This window comes from Conger conger, chromosome 17 (genome assembly GCF_963514075.1).
Source record: "Conger conger chromosome 17, fConCon1.1, whole genome shotgun sequence".
Classification (NCBI taxonomy): Eukaryota; Metazoa; Chordata; class Actinopteri; order Anguilliformes; family Congridae; genus Conger; species Conger conger.
Window position 1 is genome coordinate 11,306,488 of NC_083776.1, and position 21,134 is coordinate 11,327,621.

General features: G+C 47.6%; 1 protein-coding gene across 9 annotated transcripts in view; it reads right to left on the reverse strand.

Annotated features, from left to right (window-relative positions):
* LOC133116471 (R3H domain-containing protein 1) overlaps positions 1-21,134 on the reverse strand; it is a 56,915-nt gene that overhangs the window by 13,120 nt on the left and 22,661 nt on the right. For 3 of the 9 annotated variants that reach the window (XM_061226065.1, XM_061226063.1, XM_061226070.1), the window contains exons 2-16: positions 14,773-14,984; positions 13,486-13,690; positions 12,012-12,047; positions 11,345-11,434; positions 9,761-9,893; positions 9,463-9,541; positions 9,147-9,206; positions 8,722-8,862; positions 8,405-8,513; positions 7,667-7,762; positions 7,387-7,469; positions 6,518-6,738; positions 3,993-4,250; positions 1,067-1,200; positions 468-569 (exon numbers count right to left, since the gene is read on the reverse strand). In XM_061226065.1, coding sequence (XP_061082049.1) covers positions 468-569; positions 1,067-1,200; positions 3,993-4,250; positions 6,518-6,738; positions 7,387-7,469; positions 7,667-7,762; positions 8,405-8,513; positions 8,722-8,862; positions 9,147-9,206; positions 9,463-9,541; positions 9,761-9,893; positions 11,345-11,434; positions 12,012-12,047; positions 13,486-13,650 — 1,707 coding nt within the window. In that variant the 5' untranslated portion in view covers positions 13,651-13,690; positions 14,773-14,984. The remainder of the gene's footprint in view (positions 1-467; positions 570-1,066; positions 1,201-3,992; positions 4,251-6,517; positions 6,739-7,386; positions 7,470-7,666; positions 7,763-8,404; positions 8,514-8,721; positions 8,863-9,146; positions 9,207-9,462; positions 9,542-9,760; positions 9,894-11,344; positions 11,435-12,011; positions 12,048-13,485; positions 13,691-14,772; positions 14,985-21,134) is intronic. The other 6 variants (XM_061226066.1, XM_061226064.1, XM_061226067.1 and 3 more) reach the window with 5 other exon arrangements.

Genomic DNA, 21,134 nt, shown 5'->3' on the forward strand with positions numbered 1-21,134 from the left:
TCAGGATTCTGGCTCTAAATCCTTTCATTAGCTCAATCTGTATCTTGATCTGGTATAGGCAGCAGCTACAGCCACAGACAATCCAGAGTGTATCCAGAAGATTTAACTGCAGAAGTAGAGGAGTGAACCAGCATAGTTTACAGCGCTGCCAGAAACTGTTTAGAATGCACTTCAGACCTCCACACGGCAAAAACAAGTCTCAAGTATTTTAGCCTCGTAAGTTTTTCCTTGCAGGTAGAAAATATGAACTTCTTAATACATCATCTTGAAATGTGGCCAAATTTTTGGTCTTATTTAACAATTAAGTAACAGAAATAAGACCATAAATCTAAATATAAGACGAAAATACTTGTTGAGATTGACTTATTTTTAGGCTGCTGCGGTGCAGGACAGGAGCTGCGGTGCAGGACAGGAGCTGTGCACCCCTGTGGAGGGGAAGGGGCGGAGAGAAGAGAAGATGGTGGTACCACAGTGTACTGCTGGTTAGGGGACACGGGCAGGAGCTGGGGCGGGTAAGAGACCGCTGAGTACTGCACAGGTTGCGTGGAGGGCTGGAGGGGGCGGATCGGCTGAAGAAGCAGGACAGAGACAGAGAGGGGTTAAAACATTCAGTGAGTCAAAATAACATGAAGGACTGGGGGAATAAACGGGACTGCTCATCCCTGCGCTAGGGGAGGGGAGGGGCGGGGGGGGGGAGCGGGAGAGGAGGTTAAATTTCATAGGGTGGAGAGGTAACATGGAAAAACTTGACTGCACTGTGTTAACATTCATTTGAAATATAGAGGCTATTGATTACAACACAAAATGAGGGTCTCCTATGGAGGTTATATGAGGGAGTAAATTGAGAAAATGAAAGGGGAAAGCGTCCTGGCTGCTTCTGCATGGAACTAGGGCTCGATTGGTCCATGCGAGCGAGAGCCAATCATCCACTGCGCAAAGGCAGCTTTGCCCCACCCATTTGTAGTTCTTTGTAGGTGGAGACTGTAGTTTTTCAGGGCTAATTGTGCTGCTCTGAGGAAGGGCTCCATTAAAGCGCAGCGTGCCCTGGGTTGGGAGGCGGACTGACCTGGGAGAGGACGTGGTTGGCTGGCTGGTGCGGGGGCGGAGGAGGAGGCAGAGGCTGCTGGGACCGGCCCTGCTGCTGGCCCACGGCGGGAGTGTACACCACGGCACTGCCGTCCGGGTTCACAAAGGGCTGGCCTGCCGACATACACACACCCCGTCAGAGACAGGTACCCCGCCAGACACACACAACCCCCCCCCAAATATACACAACCCTGTCAGACACACACAACCCCCCCCCAAACACACACAACCCTGTCAGACACACACAACCCTGTCAGACACACACAACCCCGTCAGACACACACACACTGTCAGACACGCACAACCCTGTCAGACACACACAACCCCGCCAGACACACACAACTCCCCCCCCAAACATACACAACCCTGTCAGACACACACAACCCTGTCAGACACACACAACCCCGTCAGACACACACACACTGTCAGACACGCACAACCCTGTCAGACACACACAACCCCGCCAGACACACACAACTCCCCCCCCAAACATACACAACCCTGTCACACTCCGTCAGACACTGGTACCCCGCCAGACACACAGACACACACACACACTGTCAGACACGCACAACCCCGCCAGACACACACAACTCCCCCCCCCCAAACATACACAACCCTGTCAGACACACACACACACTGTCAGACACGCACAACCCCGCCAGACACACACAACTCCCCCCCCAAACATACACAACCCTGTCAGACACACACAACCCTGTCAGACACACACAACCCTGTCAGACATACACTCCGTCAGACACTGGTACCCTGCCAGACACACACAACTCCCCCCCCAAACACACACAACCCTGTCAGACACACACAACCCTGTCAGACATACACTCCGTCAGACACTGGTACCCCACCAGACACACACACACTCTGTCAGACACACACAACCCCGTCAGAGACACACACACATACACACACTGTCAGACACACACAACCCCGTCAGACACACAACCCCGTCAGACACACACACACTGTCAGACACGCACAACCCCGTCAGACACTGGTACCCCGCCAGACACACAAAAAACCCGTCAGACACACAGGCACCCAGTCAGACACACACTCCGTCCGACACAGGTACCCCGCCAGACACACACAACCCTGTCAGACATACACTCCGTCAGACACTGGTACCCCGCCAGACAGACAGACAGACAGACACACACAGTCAGACACAGGTACCCCGCCAGACACACACACTCCATCAGACAAACAGGTACCGCATCACACACACACACACACACACACACACACACACACACACACACACACACACACACACACACACACACACACACACACACACACACACACACACACACACACACACACACACACACACACACACACACAGGAAAACGTGAGGCCTCCTTCTCTACCCACTTCCCGTCCAATACGGTTATCCGTCTTGGAAAAATACCTTCATTTCTTAAAGCATTAAGTATTAATTGAATATTGTGAAAATGGCTGTCTAAGTAGCCAATTAACCCTTTAAGGTGTAAGATCACAAACACAAATTCACAATTTCACAGCAGGACAGCGCTGATGTCAAACATGTAATACGATTGTGTTACTGAAGTATGCCCCTGCTTTTAACCTCTGCTCTGCTCTCTGCTACAGTCTCATTCCCCGTGTGTTCTTTATCGCAAGACGGTCTATGATCGTGTTGGGTAACCTTGTGTTTTAACCTTGTGCTTTATGTCTGGTCACCCTTGCAAAAGAGATTTCAATCTTAATGGGGTATAAAATAAATTGTGAGTCAAAATGGTAAAAAAAAAAAAAAAAAAAATTCCATTCCTGCCATTCAAGAAATAAAGAAATAGTTAATATCACATACTTCATTGAGAAAGAATGTTTACAGAGTTCTCAGCAGGTTGACTGGATTGTGTGAGCCTGTGTATAAATGCTACTGGCGTTCCTGAGGAATAGAATGGCGTGGTGGATGTCTGCTCGCTGGGGCACAGCTAGCGTGCCCGTTAGCTTCTGATCCACAAGCACAGAGCCGCAGTCTTTACCCAACGCATTAAGCACCGTCTCACTCCTGAAAACTGTGTGAGGAGCGGACCTTCTCTAAACAAATTCCTTCCCTAAATGTGCTCCACCATGACAGAAAAATATCTCATTTTCAAACTCCATGAAAAGGTCAATAAGCAATTACACACTCAGGCTGATCCTCAGAATGTATTAGTGCCAACCATACACCCCTCTTATCAGCCTCATGCATAATGTGGCAGAATGTACAAAGTCAAGTGGAATACATTAGAAATCACAGGCTGAACTCCCCCGTTTTTCCGGATTTTTTCCAGACTGCATGGCTTTATTATCAATTTCTCAACTCGACACACTGGAGCTTGTTTTGACTAGGCCCGGATCTACTGAGCCCAGCACAGCGATATTGTGTTTCGGCTGTGTTTCGCTTCTGTCGGGGAAGGAACTAATTCATATGCAGGCGGCATCATTAGACAGCAAATCCTGAAATCCTTCTGTACCAGAACGCACTCCGCCCGTTTGCTTCAGACAGAGCAATCAAAAACAAAACTACTTATAATTGGCAACAAAAATGAGTCAACCGCATTCACACTCGAACGTATTCATATCACAAGCACGGTATCCACACAACTGCGCGGTATCAATGTCCCGTGACGCCAGCCGAAATGATTTAAAAATAAACTTCCTGTAATACTGTTCACAAGAAGCTGAGAAAGTCTGTTTTTGAGTCGCGTTAGTTAAAAAACACGGCAAGCATCAAATGTCAGGGGAAAACACACAGAAACATTAAAAAAAACCCACAAAAGGCATACTGTACACACACTGTAGCACAGCGGGCTGACACATACTGCACGGTACACACACGACCTTAGTCAGTGAGCCTGGTGGAAAAAGGTACCAACCTGTATGCGGGTTGACCAGAACACTGCCCGGTGGTATCCCTGTCACTTCCAACGGAAGCAAATAGTAGCTAGCGTTAGCGGTGGACGCGGCCAGGCCGCCACGGGGCCCCTCGTAGGGGGCGGAGCTACTAGAGCTGATGACGGGATAGGCGGCGGGCGGGCCGAGGCCGGGCTGGGTTAGAGCTGGGATGGGGAGGGGCTGCTGGGAACGAGAGAGCGAACCCGTGGATGACCCTACACTACTAGACGACTCTGAACCTGGGGAGGGAGCAACGAGAAGGTCTTTACCTACAGACACAGACACCATGCTTATTATGCTAAAATGGAGGAGGAGGAGGAGGAGGAGGGGGGGGTAGGTAGGGGACACCCAGCATGCTCGGGGGTGGGGGGAGTTATGGAGTTCTGCCGTCAGGCAGCCAGGCAAAGCCACTTTCATTCTGCGGTGGATGGAGCCAGCGAGGCCTGAATTCATTGGCTACGAGTCGTTGACCGTTGCGGGCGTACCTGCCGCACTTTAGCCATTGGTGCAATCACGATTTCAAAAGTTAAGATGGAACATGGACTCGGTTTGGCTTTTCTGCAACCAAAGCTGTAGTGACCGCTGAATTCAGACGTGCATCGTTCAGAAGATAAATAAAAGGTTACTGCACAAGTTTCTGCTAGTGGTAAAAAAATGAAACCATGCAACACGAAGAGAAGAGGATGGACGGAAAATAATCAGAAACGACACTGGAAATAAACTGCATGGTAAGAGTGTTGTAAAACTGTCAAAAGATGGACGCTGTTTAAAGATATGCAGGGGAGGGGGGCGGTGGGCATAAGCAGGGACGTGACCGACGGAACTAAAGAGCGTCACGCCTCCGAGCACCATTTCACCATGTTGAGCCAAGCAACGGCCATCTTGTGCCATCACAATGGGGGGGAAAGCAAACCTCAAATAATAAAAAAATAAAAACAAGATATCCCCGGAGGGCGGGTGGCACTGGATACGGTTTAAATGAACACAAATACAAATGACAGTGCTCAAACGGAGCCTCTGAACGATGCAGGCAGAGGGAGTAGAGAAGGTTCTGGAAACTTCTCTTCTTCCTCTCAGCTGCGTGCATCTATTCAGGGACGCGGGGCACGTGAGCACACAGTGAAGCCCTGCCTTCTGACTGAGCGAACGCCAGCCGAGGAGCGCTCGGTGGTTGACAGGACGTTCATCGACTCGGGGTAAATTTGACAAGACTTGTGGCAGTTTAAAAAAAAAAAGGCGTCAAAGGGTGAGGTTGAGGTTTGCGGTGAAGTGAATATGATTATGATTTAAAGGCCCCCACTTATTTGTTTGCCATTAGGCTGGTAAAATATGAAATCTGTAAAACCGTGACACAAAATTACCAGACAAAATATGGCAGTTAAGATTTGACTCCAGATCTGATGTAGGTTCTGGATTTCACTCAAAACAGCCTCCCATTTTTATCTACTACTTGCATAAACACTCCCAGCATCATATTGTCATGTTTGGTGGACATTCTTGAACAACTGACACTTAACAGGAACTGATGCACGTTTGACTTAAGATAATCATGTTGATGGGACATTTTTAATCTTTTGAGCTAGTTATACGCTAGTCAATTATAAGAGCTTGGATATAAGCACTTTAGACAAGCTTTAGTTAAGCTAATTAACAGCTCTCTGGCCAAGTAGCCTGGGATGCTATAGGTAAACTACAGTTGGTATTTGGTTTCAACTTCAGGGTCTGAATCTGGCTGGTACATTTAGGGTTGCCCTTATAATACAGAATACAGAATTACCCCCATATTGAAGAATAAAATAGGACTTCCCTCTTCCCTATTGAAAACGGGACAGAATTTGTTCCCTATTTTCCTACACACAGTTTTTCAAAGTAGTGAGAATAGCATATGAAAGGTTCATATGAAATAGCTGAGATGCAGAATCAAGAGTTGTAGCAAGCAACCATGCCAGCACTGCTGTGCTGTGAGTGCGTGTTTGTCAGTTTGTGTTACAGATGCAACTGTTGTCCAACTGTTGCTGTCTATCCATTTACAGTGAGTGCAATGTGGTGTAATGCACACACTTGTTCTACTACAGTTCTGTGGTGTAATCTCTGCAGGCAGCGTTTGGAAGCCATGTTCACTTTTAGAACAGGAGTGGTGAATAAAAAAAAAGAACAGGAGTGGTGTGGGCAGGAGAAGGGAGGAGCATTCCCGGTCAGACAACCGATCAAGGCAGAGAATGTGGGGAAAAATATATATTTATTATGCATGTATATGACACACACAAAAGGGCGTGTTCAGCTCAAAAGTAGAAAGTCGGTAAGTATTTTTTAAAAACCTTATGAACATGTTTTTCCTTGTGGAAAAAATATGAAACTGCAGAAAATAGAATAATTGGGGACCTTTAAAATACAACCCACCACACGGGCTGGCACGGGTGCTGTGACGGCCTGTGAGATGGTGGCAGACCGGAGCACTAAAACAGGCACTTCACTGTGATGTTCGGGTGCGAGGGGTCCCACTTGCCTGTCTTGGACAGCCGGCCTGTGCTCTTGCTGCTGGCCGAGCTGTCTCCCCGGATCAGAACCGAGATCCCGCTGAAGCTGCTGGCCTTGGTCATGGCGGGCTTCAGGTTCCGGTTGGAGCTGTCCGAGTCCGTGCTGCTCCAGGGCCGCGGTTCTGAATACTTGGGTTCGTTCTCCGAGCTGCTCTGGCGGCTGTTTGTGGACCGGCCATCTTTTAACCTGCTGGTACGTTTCAGCACGTTAGCTCAAAATGCTGTTATCCACAACATTCACTGATTTGGGGAATGTGAAAACAGGACATATCCGATTCAAGGCCCTAGTCCGATTCAAGGCCCTAGTGTTGGTATTTCAGGCTGCTAAGGGGACTGCCCTACCTTACAAACAAACCTTGATCACTCCCTACTCCCCAGCTAGACCACTCCGGTCTGCCAGCTCTGGTCGCCTTATGGTTCCCTCTCTACGAGCACCTGGCGGTTGAGCTGCACGTTCACGCCTGTTTTTTCCGTTCTGGTTCCTCAGCGGTGGAATGACTTGCCTACCACTGTCAGGACAGCAGAATCCCTCCCCCTATTTCGACGCAGACTCAAAACACACCTATTCAAACTCTACCTTAGTCCTCCCTCCTGATTTCCCCCGCCCCCCTTTCTGATATCCCTATCCCTCTTATCTAACCCCCCCCCAAAAAAAATGATGACTACATGTTTAGAACAGCATTTCATGTGTATTTTCCTAGTTATGGATGTGATGCTTTGACTTGTGGAAGAACCTATGCACTTTGGATTAAAAGCGTCTGCGTCTTGACTAAAATGTAAATATCCAAAAATATTTAAAAAGTACTGTTAATGGCAAAAAAAAAATGTAGAAAATTACTTAAAAATCTGCCGTCGTTGCTGCGTGCTGTTTGAGGCCTCATCCTCCTGGATCCTTTTATCTAGTGGGTAAATGTCAGGACCCTGCGATAAAGACATGTACAAAATTGTAGGTTAGTTATCCCCTGAAATAAGAGTTAAGCTGCACATTCATTATTTTCAGATTTTTATCTTCATGCTTTTTCTGCTAGGCATCTGCATGGCTGATGCAGTAATAGCAAAGTCTCAGCTCTTCGTCTGAATAATCATTGGTACAGTAACTGCATTAAAGGGAGTCTCACATCTTGTGCGAAGATCCGGTCTCTGGCTCTCTGGTACTCCTCCTCTCTCTCCTCTATCGACTTGCTCCTCCGGTCGTCCTTCAAGCGCATGCGCATCTGAAAGAGCAGGGGCCGAATCGGTGAACACACAGGGGCGCGTTTAGCCCTTCCGTAAGCTTGCAGGGGCCCGTAAAAACACCAGGACCACCCGCTTACTTACTCCACCAACCCTTCTGGGGCGGCTTGTAGCGTAGTGGTTAAGGTACATGACTGGGAGCCACAACGTCAGTGGTTTGAATCCCGGTCGAGCCACAAAAAATGATCCGCACAGCCGTTGGGCCCTTGAGCAAGGCCCTTAACCCCGCATTGCTCCCCGGGCGCTGCACTGTGGCTGCCCACTGCTCCTAGGTAACTAGGATGGGTCAAATGCAGAGGACAAATTAACCCACAGGGTTCAATAAAGTATATCTTATCTTATCTCTTCTCCAACACTTCTCATGACCAATCACTGACTCTCTCTAATTAATCCATGTGACCCTGCAGTAGGCCCGAACACAGGAGTCTGTTTCCAACCGCCGATAAAGACGCACAAATTCGGCCCAGTATCACTGAATTATGACTAATGAGATATTGACTGGAGATAATCATTTATATAATAACTACATGTACATTTATATAAAAGAAACTACAAAAGTAATGTACATTTATAAGTCCTTGCTTTTGTCTGCTAACTGTCCGGTTGCAGTGGCAGGAGCCTACCATGTTGTCGTCTTTGTCCATGCTGGAGTTGTCCCTCTTCAGAATGTACCGCTTCTGGAAATCGTCCGTCTTGTCATCTTTAATGTGCTCTGAAAACTTCTGATCCGGTCTGCGGGTCAGAGAGCCACGTTTCACTCATTTCAACTTTTCCAGATGAAATATTCATAGCATTATAACACTGTGGATAATAAAGCAATTTGGCCCATTTTTTGCCTCAGAAAATGAGGCAACGTTAAATATTGCAATCCCGGGCTTTGAAGCTGGAGACGACTGGGGAGCTGAATTTTGGATGCGGCAGAAAGAGTAGAGGGACTCACATTCTTGTATTGCTAGTTTTGTTGATGATGACAGATTTCCCAGACTGATCAACGTTGTGATCCAACCCAAAGTAGGCAGCAACTCTGTGCAACAGCATCCTGTGGTAGGACGTCATGGGCGGGAACTTTCTTCTCTGGCTTCTGGGACAGTAATTAGCAGGACACACTCATTTAAATTCACCAATCTGCAGTACTTTCTTATAGAGGTCCCAGTTGGGGTCAATTCCATTTTCCATTCACTCAATTATCCTCCATTCAACTCATGAATAGAGAAACCCTCATACAATAAAACCGCCATTTTAAGCTCATTAATTGGATTTACATTTATTTAGTCAATTTATTGAATTTAAAATGGAGCTGACCCTGAGCCCTGAAAGACATGTATAGTAAATTGTAATGACAAGGGAATGAACTTATTTACTTACTCATTATTACTGATAAAATCAAGAATCTCCTGTTCCAGTTTCAGCAGCATCATTCTGTCCCTGAAATGATGAACAGAGCCATTAATGTACAGTCATTAATGTACAGTATCCCCGCAACCAGTCAGCCCGACCCATATTCCCCCTACTTCAGCTGTGATGAATCACTGCTGGTTAGTCCAGATAATATCTGCCAGGGAAGGTAAAGCCAAAAAAATGTTTCCAAAAAAAATAAGAGAAATCGTCTTAGTAATGAAATATATTGAATATAGTAATAAAATAAATGATTATTCACAGCTTCATATTATATAGTACACACCTGGGGTTGTTTTTCAAAGTGTTAACTAGGAACTCATGGAGATCGATGCCAGTAGAGTCTGTGTATTCCTGACTGGAATCTGTAATAAAAATAAATAAATAAATAAATAAAAAAAAACGCTAAAGAAACAGTCATTTCAAAAAATGTCAGTGTAGTAGGAGGTCTCCTAAACTGAGCACACTACATGCACTGGGGAAACAGTTCAGCAGGTTTCTCTGTAAAACAGCGGTGCTCTTCACTGATCTAAGGGTAAACCCCCCCAGTGCCCCTGGTCCTAAAGCCACGGGAGCAGGCCCACCTCTGGACAGCATCTTGCGTGGCGTTTTCTCCGTCTTCTCCAGCCTGTCAGCGCTCTTCTCCTTCTCCTCCTCATTCTTCACAGCCTGGTCTTCTTTGTGGAAGGACTGGGAGAGCTGGATCTGAATTTTGTCCTACAGAGAGGGGGAGGGGGGGAGAAAGAGAGAAAGTGATCATGCTGTATTGCGCATTCTGAAAGGACACGAGATATTTTACACAATGGATGAGACGCCAGTCCGATTTCCATCTATATTAGCCAGCAGTCTCCTTCACTTGGTTGAAAGTTAATTAAAAGATATTAGAGGGGTTTACATGCTATGCAAAACAGGCCTTACTCTGCCCTCATATCCAGCTGTACAATTTATTACCCAAAAGCCTTTCTGCTCTCAAACACAGCTCCAGCAGAACCCCACGCTGCCTATTAAAATGATAAGCCCGTGAGCACAAACACTTTGGCAATTAATCTTGAGGGATTATCACCCAGCCCAATAATCAAACAGGCTGCACAATGGTAAAAATGTATTCCTGAGAAGCGATGAACATGACAAAACACAAATAGCTTTTTTTAAAAGCATTGCTCACCACTGGTAAAAAAAAACAAATAAAACAATGAACAAAAAACCCTCACAATGAGGTGAAACTTTAAACTTATTCTAAACCCATCGAGACCTAAAGGCCACTGTACGGCTCAGGTCCTCACTAGCGTGTTCCCACGCCTCCCACGAAGGTCTAACCTCTGACCACCCCCCTCCCCGTTTATAAAGCGTTGATGACGACATCAGCCTTCAGAAATCGAACGACGCGCGATGGCAATGGAGAAACCGTCGCAGAGAGCTGCTGATAAATCCTGCTCTGGGGTGACGAGGGCTGGCACTGATGGACAAAGCCTGGGCAGGTCAAGGCTGGGCAGCAAATCCCTTTCAATGCTTTTCCTTTAGCACCCCACCATACCTGTTCAGTCTTTCTTTCACACGGTAGGAAATATCTAAACCAGTGTAAGTAATTCACTTTCACTGCAGAAAGCATTTCTGTAGAAAGCGTATTCTCTCTAACTTATATTTTCATGCACTCTATATCCATCGCAGGAAATATAGATTGCTTCACTGAGTCAAAGAAGACAAAAAATAAAAACAGAATTACAAAACGCAGTTCTACACAATAAGCATGTCAGATTCTGCAAAGGTTTGTGTTAGTCTACTTTGACAATCCTTTTCTGTCAAATCCAGGTCTGCCTCAACAAATAAAAAATAAATAAGCCAGCAAATATTCGCCTTTCAACGGAGAGGGCACTACCGTTTCAAAAGCTGCCGCATGCCCGGTCCAAAACATACGCAGAATGCAATTACACCTGTCCGCGGCTTTCTCGAGCCGACGTGTGGAAAAGGCACAATTTGGGTGTGATGGATGCGTTCAATCGCGGACAGCGGTAAAGACACCGTGCTGGGGGAGACGGGCGGCAGAGGGCTGAATGGGTGAATGGAAGCGCTCTGGCGGGTTATTGCGGGCTGAGTGAAATGGGAGGTGCTCTGGCGTTAGTGCGATGGGCCAGGGCAGTGACTCGAGGCCAGGCAGGCTAGAGGATTACCTGGTGTTCTCGTGGCGGGTCAGTAAAAGGGGGAGAGGAGGATTCTTCACAAACTGCCAGGCTCCGAACTAACTTTAACTTTGCGTTAGACTGGGGGAGAGTACTGATGGTTAAAGAGAGTCATGTTCAATTAAAAAAAAAAAAAAAAAAAAAAAAAAAAAAAAGAGCAGGCAGTTTCACGACAAGAGCCACGGACACAGTTCCGCAAAAAAATAAAACAGAACAAAAAACCAAATCACGACTCAAATCCCGTGCACTCAAAAGCAAAGCTGACGGACAATTTTCAGATATCAAGATGGATTCCCATTCCAAGTTTTACTACCATTCTGAGAAGGCCATTTGTCTTCATGAGGCTGCTTAGAGCACTGGTTATCAATCTTTAACCGATTTCATGTTTGATACTGTTCTTGAACATCTGAAAATCATGACTAAACCAAGGCAGAAAACAATAAAAATGTAACTACTGCACATGTACGCATTCCTTTCCCGTTCAAATGAAACACTTTTCAAAATATGAATGTAATTTGAAGTAAGGTGCATTCTATAACAACTCATAACAGACAATATTTTATATTAATAAAACAATGGTTACCATCGTTAAAAGTGAAAAGAATAACAAGGCACCATCAAGCAAAAATATGATTCTAAACATGCTGCTCTACTGTACCTTGGACCTCTTAGGCATTTGTCCGGATGTTTGCCGCTGCACAGTAGCAAGACAGAACAGACCATATGAGACAGGTCTGAGGTACTATAATGCCTGTCACCTTTCAGACAAATTCTAACACAATTCACTACATCACTGACCGTGGTGAAGAACACATACCTGTACACGCACACAGAAATGAAAGCCACACAAATATCGCCTGAAAAGGAGATAACCTAGCAAAAAACTTAACAATCATTTCAAATGTGCATTCGCCCACAAAACTCCAGTGCTTTAAACATATTTCAGAGTGAAAGTACATGTACAGACACCTAGTGCATCTAAACTGAGTGTGGGAGTGTGTAAGCTATAAGAACCTGCGTGATGCTCTGGGAGTTCACCGTATAGACTGAGTAAACTTGCACACGTCTCCACAATGCAGTGCTGAATGTTTCTGTATGACACAATCTACCCTGATGGAGGCTGTTCGCTGGGACGGCAGTGTAGTGCGTTAGACAGCATGGGCTTCAGGCTTCAGGCTCCATCTCTGGGGCTCCTGAAAGGATTCTTCAGAGTGGCCTTCAGGCATCTTCCAGCATTGGATTGAAATAAAGACCGTCTTCAGCAGGCCAGTTCCCAGCCAGGACAGGACATCATTAAAGGGCCAAGACAACGAGGAAAGAGGAAAGTAGGCCTTGAAGGCACCTGAGGGTGAAGACCTTAAATATAATGTGTAGACTGGTCCAGTCAGTCTGCACCATTGGGTTAGGACCCAAGAGTGAAGGTTCTGGATGAAAGCCGGATGGGGCAGCGGGTATGGGGTCTGGCAGGCGGGCCAGGCTCCCCCCCCTCAGCCAGCGTGATTCAGGTGGTTTGCAGATAAACTTTCTCCTCAAGAACGAGATCAGGCTGGGACCAGCTTTTATTACACTTCTGGTCATGACTCCCTTGGGGATGACCCAAAAAAGCAATTTTCAGCAAAAAAATCTCTGAGGATTTAGAGAAAAAGAAAATGGGCAAGCGTCGGTGATCTTTCCAAAGATGTTCTCCAAACGGTGCAGCTATCAAGAAGCCTGCTATTCAAATCCAAATCCCAAAAAAACAAAAACAACGTATGCTAACCATTGGAGAATTGAGACCTTCGCATTCTACAGTAAATCAGAGAAGAGTAACGCTTTCAAAAGGTTTCACGTTCAAGCTTGCCAAGACTTCCATAGCTCACACACACACACACACACACACACACACACACACACACACACACACACACACACACACACACACACACACACACACACACACACACACACACACACACACACACACACACACACACACCGCATTATGTTCTGCCCTTTCCCTAGCTGAAGGCGTCCACCCCACACCTCTATGACAGAAGGCTTTCTGCAGGACTCCAGCTGTGTTAATGGGTTACCCGGGCGACGGTGGCAGAGGGGAGGGCGGGGCAGCTGGTGCCGAACGGCTCGCCGTTTACCTGCGCTTCGCTCTTGCCGTCGCCCTCATCTTTCTCGGGTTCGATTTGTTCCTGGCTTTCTGACTTGGTCAGGCTGTCTCTTGGTGTCGAGTCAGTCTCCTCGGTCTCCAAACCTCTCATTGTCTCAGTCGTTTCCTTTACAGTGACAGTATCAGACATCCTCATTAGAGAAGGTTACTTGGAGCTTCTACCAAAAGCCTGGTACCTAGAAGGAGAGATTAACATGGTGTATTAAATAAAGATCGTGTTTCTCTTGAACAGCTTACAGCAGCAAGACTGAAATTACAAAACTGACCTTGTAGCAAATTTCTAGACTGTACGACTATAATCGGCTAATTGCTGACAGCAGATGTGTTTCATGCAATATACTAAATACAATTTAAAAATATTGTGTTAAACATTTCTGGAGAGTCTTATTTTAAACCTAAAACTCTGGCACTCTACAACACTGCTTCAGCTTAGCAGCCAGCCAGTGTGAATCCTGGAACCCTGGCAAGACGGCCATTTGCCAAACGGGACAAAATGTACAGAGACGTGCTAATTGGATGGCTGCACATGTGACGGGCCTGTTCGCGTGTTGACAGCGTGTTGGAGAAATGAGTGTGAACAGACTCAGGAGGCCACCAGGAGAGGCTGCACTCCGCTCACACACTCCGCTTTCCCCCAGTGCACCATCAACCTCCACAAGCTCCGCCCTTACCGCCACGCGACAGATTTAACCGCCGTATCCCACTCCTGCCCTGCAACACTGCTCTCTTTACCATCAGCACTATGCTAAAGCGTGTGTGATGAAAGGCACTGGATGGGGAGAAAGTACTTTGCATCGCTTGGTGAACTTGTCTCAGGGAAAAGCAGGTCTGAAGACAGGCCTTGGTGTGGAGGAGACATGTTCTGCCTGCATGGGTACTGTGCCCCCCGGGGCCTGAACTGCATTTCCCATTAAGCTCCTGGACTTTCCCAATGCCCCCTTCTCTCTGCTGTAGAGGCTAGCCACAAAGACACTTCCTCCTTCAAGTCCTACCTACGCGATCATGCTAGGACTCGGATCTGTACTTTCCTCTAGGGTCCTCATCGCACCTCATCGATTTGCACTTAATTGTATGTTGCTCTGGATAAGAGTGTCTGCTAAACGCCTGTAATTTAATGTAATGTACAGCAGTGTCTCTCAGAACTCATACAACCCTGTACACCACATGAGCTCACACGCATCCAACACGTAGAGGGAACAAGCTAGCTTGCATGTGGGCTAAAATCAGGAGCCTGTGAGAGGGTAGAGACTGTTATTACCCAAAGTGCTGTGCGGCGCTGGGCCTGTGGCGGCGTCCCGCTGGTGAGGAGGAGGAGCCTCGGGTCCCTTGGGGTGCTGTCGGCCGGGTCGCTGCTTGTGTTAAGCCTGCTGGACGCTCTGAGGAAGAGTCCCATGTCCCTGTCACCAGCACTGGCTCCAGGTCACAACAGCACTGCCCTCCGACAAGCCAATCATGCCCCTCAGTGACCTGCTGGAGGACAGAGGGGTTTGTTAGGACGCGGGAGGGTCCAGTCTGCTCTGAATACCTGAGCGATCGGGCCTGTGTGATGTCCAGTTTCATGGTCTGCAGACAGGTCGAGCACCATTGGTCATATCAAGTCATTCAAATCTTCAAGTCTGACTCCTTTTAAAACCGTTCTTGGAGGGGGGATTAAGTTATGCTACAGGACACTTGGGCAGCCTGTAGCGTAGTGGTTAAGGTAAATGACTGGGACCCACAAGGTCGGTTGTTCGACCCCCGGTGTAGCCACAATAAGATCAGCACAACCATTGGGCCCTTGAGCAAGACCCCTAACCCTGCATTGCTCCAGGGGAGGATTGTCTCCTGCTTAGTCTAATCAACTGTCCGTCGCTCTAGATAAGAGCGTCTGCCAAATGCCGTTAATGTAACGTAATGTAACGTAATGTAATGTTTCCCTGGATCATGTCTTGTGAGACATGACAGTAGGCCAAGTGTGACGGTCAACCAAAAGTCTGGGGTCAGAGTTCACTCCAGCTCAGGCTATGCAGCATGTATAATGAACAACGGGGTCATGAAAAATAAGTTGCCCTTGTCATTATAACATCACACTTTAAATGAAATATCTGTGCAATTGTGATGTATTATCTATTTTGGTGTATTTGCAGTTAACGTTAACGACCTGGACAAGCTAGCAGCAAGTTAGCTCATTAGATAATGAACGATGACTTAAATTTAACTAACCTACATACCTTAGGGTGTAAACTGGGTGTGGTAATTAGTTACCTGTGTAGACACTCCAATTTCAATTTCAATTTCAATCTGACTATATTTCATTAACGGTGTCTAAAAATCATAACAATAGTGGCGTTTAATTATCTAACAGCACAAAACATGCATCATTTGAAGTGCATGCTTGTATGCGGAATAAGAATGTTGGCATTAGAAAATGTTCAGTCAGAACACAACAAATTATGACATTGTACACAGCAAATTACAATGGCGCTCAATTTATTTTTCATGACAACGGCCGTCCTCCCAGGTGCTTCAGGGCCACGCTGCTTTTTTATGACTCTACATGTCTGGGGCGAGCATAATAATGCTGACAAGCAATAACTTTGGGAGATTACGCGTATAAAGCACATCCTCAAGGCATATAGATGTTTTCTACAATATGCAGTGACCAAGAGGCAGCTCCCTTCCACACCAGATCCGCACTGCCTGGCAATAAAACCTGACACCTACACTCCAGGTCCTGACTCCTTCCCCTGCCCCACAAGACATGCTGGCCACAGACCAGAGGATGCGAGCTCATTCATAATCTGAGCTGTGAGGTCTCTGCGGACCTTACAGCCTGGGACAGAGCGAGGCTTTACTCTTTACGCAAAACGCTAACAGAGGCCAGGGCAGATGCTTGGTGCAACAACAACATTCCACTTCTACACAACTTACAGGCAGCGGTCACAGGATTAACTCATACCAACACAGACACAACAGGCAAACACTGCTGGGTTATTAAAACAGGAAGAGCAGCCTTTCCAAAAGCCCTGCGTACAAACAAAGGCATTAAATCCATCCCAGTGATGTCACATCTGCCTAAATTAACACTCGTGCAGTTGTGTTCTGACTGTAGTGTATCCTAAATGAACACTTTTGTGGCAGTACAGACGGTACTGTATCCTAAATGAACACTTTTGTGGCAGTACAGACGGTAGTGTATCCTAAATGAACACATTTGTGGCAGTACAGACGGTACTGTATCCTAAATGAACACTTTTGTGGCAGTACAGACGGTACTGTATCCTAAATGAACACTTTTGTGGCAGTACAGACTGTAGCGTATCCTAAATGAACACTTGTGTAGCGGTGCTCTGACAGTGTAGCATATTTATCGCACGAATGGAGCTAAAGCAGCATGCATTATTAATGCTGCAGAGAGGCCTGGCTGGGATTCATCAGATCCCACATTACTGGCCTGGATGAGGAGAGGTGCGTGTCTGACGAACCCTGCACACACACAGGCAGACACACAGACACAAACAGGCTGGTGTGCACACACACACATGCACAGACACAGACACAGACACAGACACAGACACAGACACAGACACAGACACAGACACAGACACAGACACACAGACACATTCTTGTCTTGTGCCCCGTCTGTGGTGCAGTCTACAGAATCTAATGCCAAGCTAACAGGAACTGCTCATCTCCAGGAAAACCCAGCACAAGATATGTTCTACTAATAAACTTAGAGACAATAAGCGGCATTATATACACATTCCCTTTCATTGTTTCCATTGAAAATAACACAGCTTGGTTCCAAGGACGTTCCAAACCATCACAATCCTTCATTTTCAGATGGATATTGCACACCTGCGCACTGTGAACACAGCCCTGTGCCACAAATGAGGAAGCCAAACACAGGAGTGATCAAAATCACTGGAAAGCAAAGCCGGTGGCAATGGTAGACCAGTATTATGAATGTGTGAATGGAATGGACACTCAACCTTATCCTTGCGTTAAGAGGAAAGGACAGTCCCAGAGGTTTAGAGAAGTCATTAATCTCAGACTATACTATTTCTGTCATTTCTGCAACTCATTTTTCTAATCACACAGTTGCTAGCCACAGACCGCAGTATAATTTGAATCAGTAATATGGCAAATTATTATTTAATTAAAGAGCTAGCTAGTAATCTTCTGTAATTACTTATTGGCTAGGATTCGCTACGCTAGCGGTTTTATTGACACTGCATTGCCCTCTACTGGATGCTTCTGACAAAATATCTTGCAGGTAGAAATCTTATGAACCTTTCTTTTTGTCTGTTGCCCACAAACTCCTGGGAAAACCAGTCGAAATAAGGTATCCATATTTAGACATAAAATTGTCGACATTATAACAATGACTAATTACACGGTTCAGTTGAAGCAGTATGCCAATTTTCATCTATTACACCGTTCTCGAGTGCCTTTCCAATTTCATTCAAATGGAAATCCATACCCGTTCATAAGCGCCAGCCTTAATTAGCAGCACAGCGAGAACCTTCCCTCGCCCAGCAGAAAGCAGAAAAGACCGCTCGTTTGATTTGCCCGAGACAACAAAAAATCAGAGGACATTCGAAAAGCTGATTTCCAAAAAAGTTCAAACGCTTTTCCATCAGCAGCATTTTCTGTGGCACAGAAAATATCTGTGAGAATATGTTAGTTTTGATGTAATCTGCACTAGATCAGGCGGTCCTACAGGAAGCAGGAGAGCTGGAGGAGGGACACTCAGAGAACCCTTCACGTCCGTGCGGCTAACGGCGAAAACCCCCCGGCGGGGTCAGAGGGCTAGCCGCGCACCGCTAATCACACGCCGCTAAACGCAGCACTCACGCGTAATTACGCTCTTTTAAAAGGAGGAGAAAATGGCTCCTCTGGAATGCACAAGAGGCGCTTTTCACATCCAGTCTGGCGAGCGAGACCACCCACGCCAGGCGCCCGCTTCCAGAACCTGCCCTCTCCCGCCCACGCCTCCGCGCGCCGCCGAAAAGCGCGCCCGCCGCCGGGGGACCGGAAACCCGTCTCCTGCGTCGGGCGAGGACGCCGGGAAAGGTCGGTGTCGCCGTGGTGGGGATCGAGTGGAGAAGCGCCTGCTGTCCTGGCCGTCCAGGCCATCGCCGTGTCCGCTATACTGGTCATGATCCAGCACCACTCTGGATTTCACACAACCGACTTTCCTCAAACTGCTAATTCACTTTTTACATCCTTTTGATTCGTCTTCAGAAGAATGCCCCCGTATCCCCTACCGCCACCATTTTGTTACCTCTAGGAAACATCCTGGAAGGAGAACGGATGAGGTGATGACAGCTTTCTGGAGGAAGGATGGAGAGAGTGGCACTCTGCCCGTTACTCTAGGACATAAATCTGAGACCGACATGGTTTCAGAGCCGGAGAGGGAGAGAAAGAGAGAGATAGAGAGAGAGGGCAAGGGAGAGAGAGAGAGAGAGAGAGAGAGGGCAAGGGAGAGTGAGAGAGAGAGAGAGAGAGAGAGAGAGGGCAAGGGAGAGGGAGAGTGAGAGTGAGAGAGTGAGAGAGAGAGAGAGAGAGAGAGAGGGCAAGTGAGTGAGAGAGAGATGGAGATAGTGAGTGAGTGAGTGTGATAGAGAGATAGAGAGATGGAGATAGAGATAGAGATAGAGATAGAGAGATAGAGATCTGAAACCCCTCGCTCTCTCCCAGCCCTGTGACAGTGATGAGGGACCGGAGCGACGCAGCCAGCAGCTGTAGGCACGGCTGAGCGCCCCGGGATCCGTGTTTAGAGTTAATTAGCCGGCGCACGGCAGGGCTGCGGAGAGAAACATCTCGCGTTCCAGCGCCTCCAGTCCCCCTCTCTCTGAAGGAGCGCCGCTCCGTAGAGCCTTAACCGCAGCGTGAGCTGGATCGACCCCGCGCATCGATTACCCATACCCAGCCCAGGAGAAGTTATCGGCCCGCCCCGCCCGCCTTTAAGTGCTACAGTACCGCGGCCGCAAAGTAAATCTCACTGCCCCGCCGGCCGCCGATCCGTCAAGATACAAATAAGATATCTGCGGCCGTGTCCGCCCATGACAATCCACGCATCGCCGCCCGCTCGATCTCGTCAGGCCTAACAAATAATTGGTTTGCGCTCCCTGGCTTCTGCAAATGAAAAGTAAAGATTTATTACTCTACACGTCCATTCATTACGAGAGTTTAACGGGTGACAGAGAGGCACCTGTACGACTGTGACACCGTAATCATTTTCCAGTTTAGCTCGCACCTTGTTATTCTGGGACAATTAACCGAGCAAGCATACTGACAGGAACCATTTTCCCCCTCTCAGAGTATTAAAACAAGCTCACCGAAAGGATTTTACTCCGTGCATTGCGGTGTTATTCAGCCAACGTTCCCGCAACCTTCCTTAAAATATAACACACATTATTAAACCTATCCAAAGTTTAAGTGGGTTTTGCCCGGTAACACATTAGCCATTTTATTTGTTTGCGAAAATTGTCTTTTCTACATAAGGGAAAAAGATTAGTATTCCCGAAATAATTACGACCAAATCTTTCTAGAACAAATGGATATGCGCCATTAGCAGAATTAAAAACATGGCAGAGGAAACATACAACGATGTGGCAAGAGGATACTACTTTAATTAAATTATGATCATAATTCATCTGACGATTTCCCCCAGTGAAGACACGGCATGTCCTGCATTAATTATCTCTGATCTGCGGAGCAGATACAGTGATAAAGAAGCTTAGTCCCCACCAGTGTGGAGCCGGCTGTTATTATTTTTACAGCCAATTATAATTATGAATGACTGGCAGATGGCAGCCGTCAGAACAGAGCAGTGCTTCTAATGCGTTCCGCCCGGTCTTGGTGAGTACACAAAGTGCCGTCAGAGTTCACTTCCAAAGCCATGCTGACGTTCTGAAAAAGACTGCCTGGGGTGTCTGGAGCACAGTCCCCACAGCCCCACACCTAGACAGAGCTGGGGGGGGGAGGGGGGAACGCACACAACCGCGCGCCGGACCGAAAGCGTTTCGAACGCGTCCGCGTCGCGACGCAAGCCGAAACGTGACCGGGAAGGGATCGAATGCTTCGGGCGAGCGCAGCGTCGGGGTTAAACGAAAACGAAAGGAGGGAACCGGAGGGGGGAGGGGAGGGGGGAGGAGGGAGTAAAGGTTGAGGTCAGGATGAAGAATACATTCATGAGCCGCGCCGGTCCCTGCAGGCTGCCCGGGGAGGAGAGCTTCCTGTCGGGGTCATTACCTCCGCTCAGACGCTCCCCGCTGCAGAATGGGAGCCTAATTGCCTTCGCGGGACCGTGCTCCCTGCCTCTCCTCCCATCCGAGCGCCATTAGTCCTGCTCCGCGCCGGCACGGCGGGGCTGATCGTTAGGGATCAGTGCGATGCGCATTACCACGCGGCGCCGAGCGGTCCAGATCCATCACTTCAGCCCGACGGCTCCGTCTGCGTAGCGTTTCGCTTCAGGGCGAACGGTTTAAGAACGGTGTTTTACGGTGCGCTGGAAACGAGCGCGCGAGACCGCGCGCGCACTGTGGGAACAGACAGCAGCTCGTGAGCCCGTTTTTTTATTGGGCGAGAGAGCCGGGTAAAGACCTGCTTTAACCTTGTCCTACTTTCCAGGGC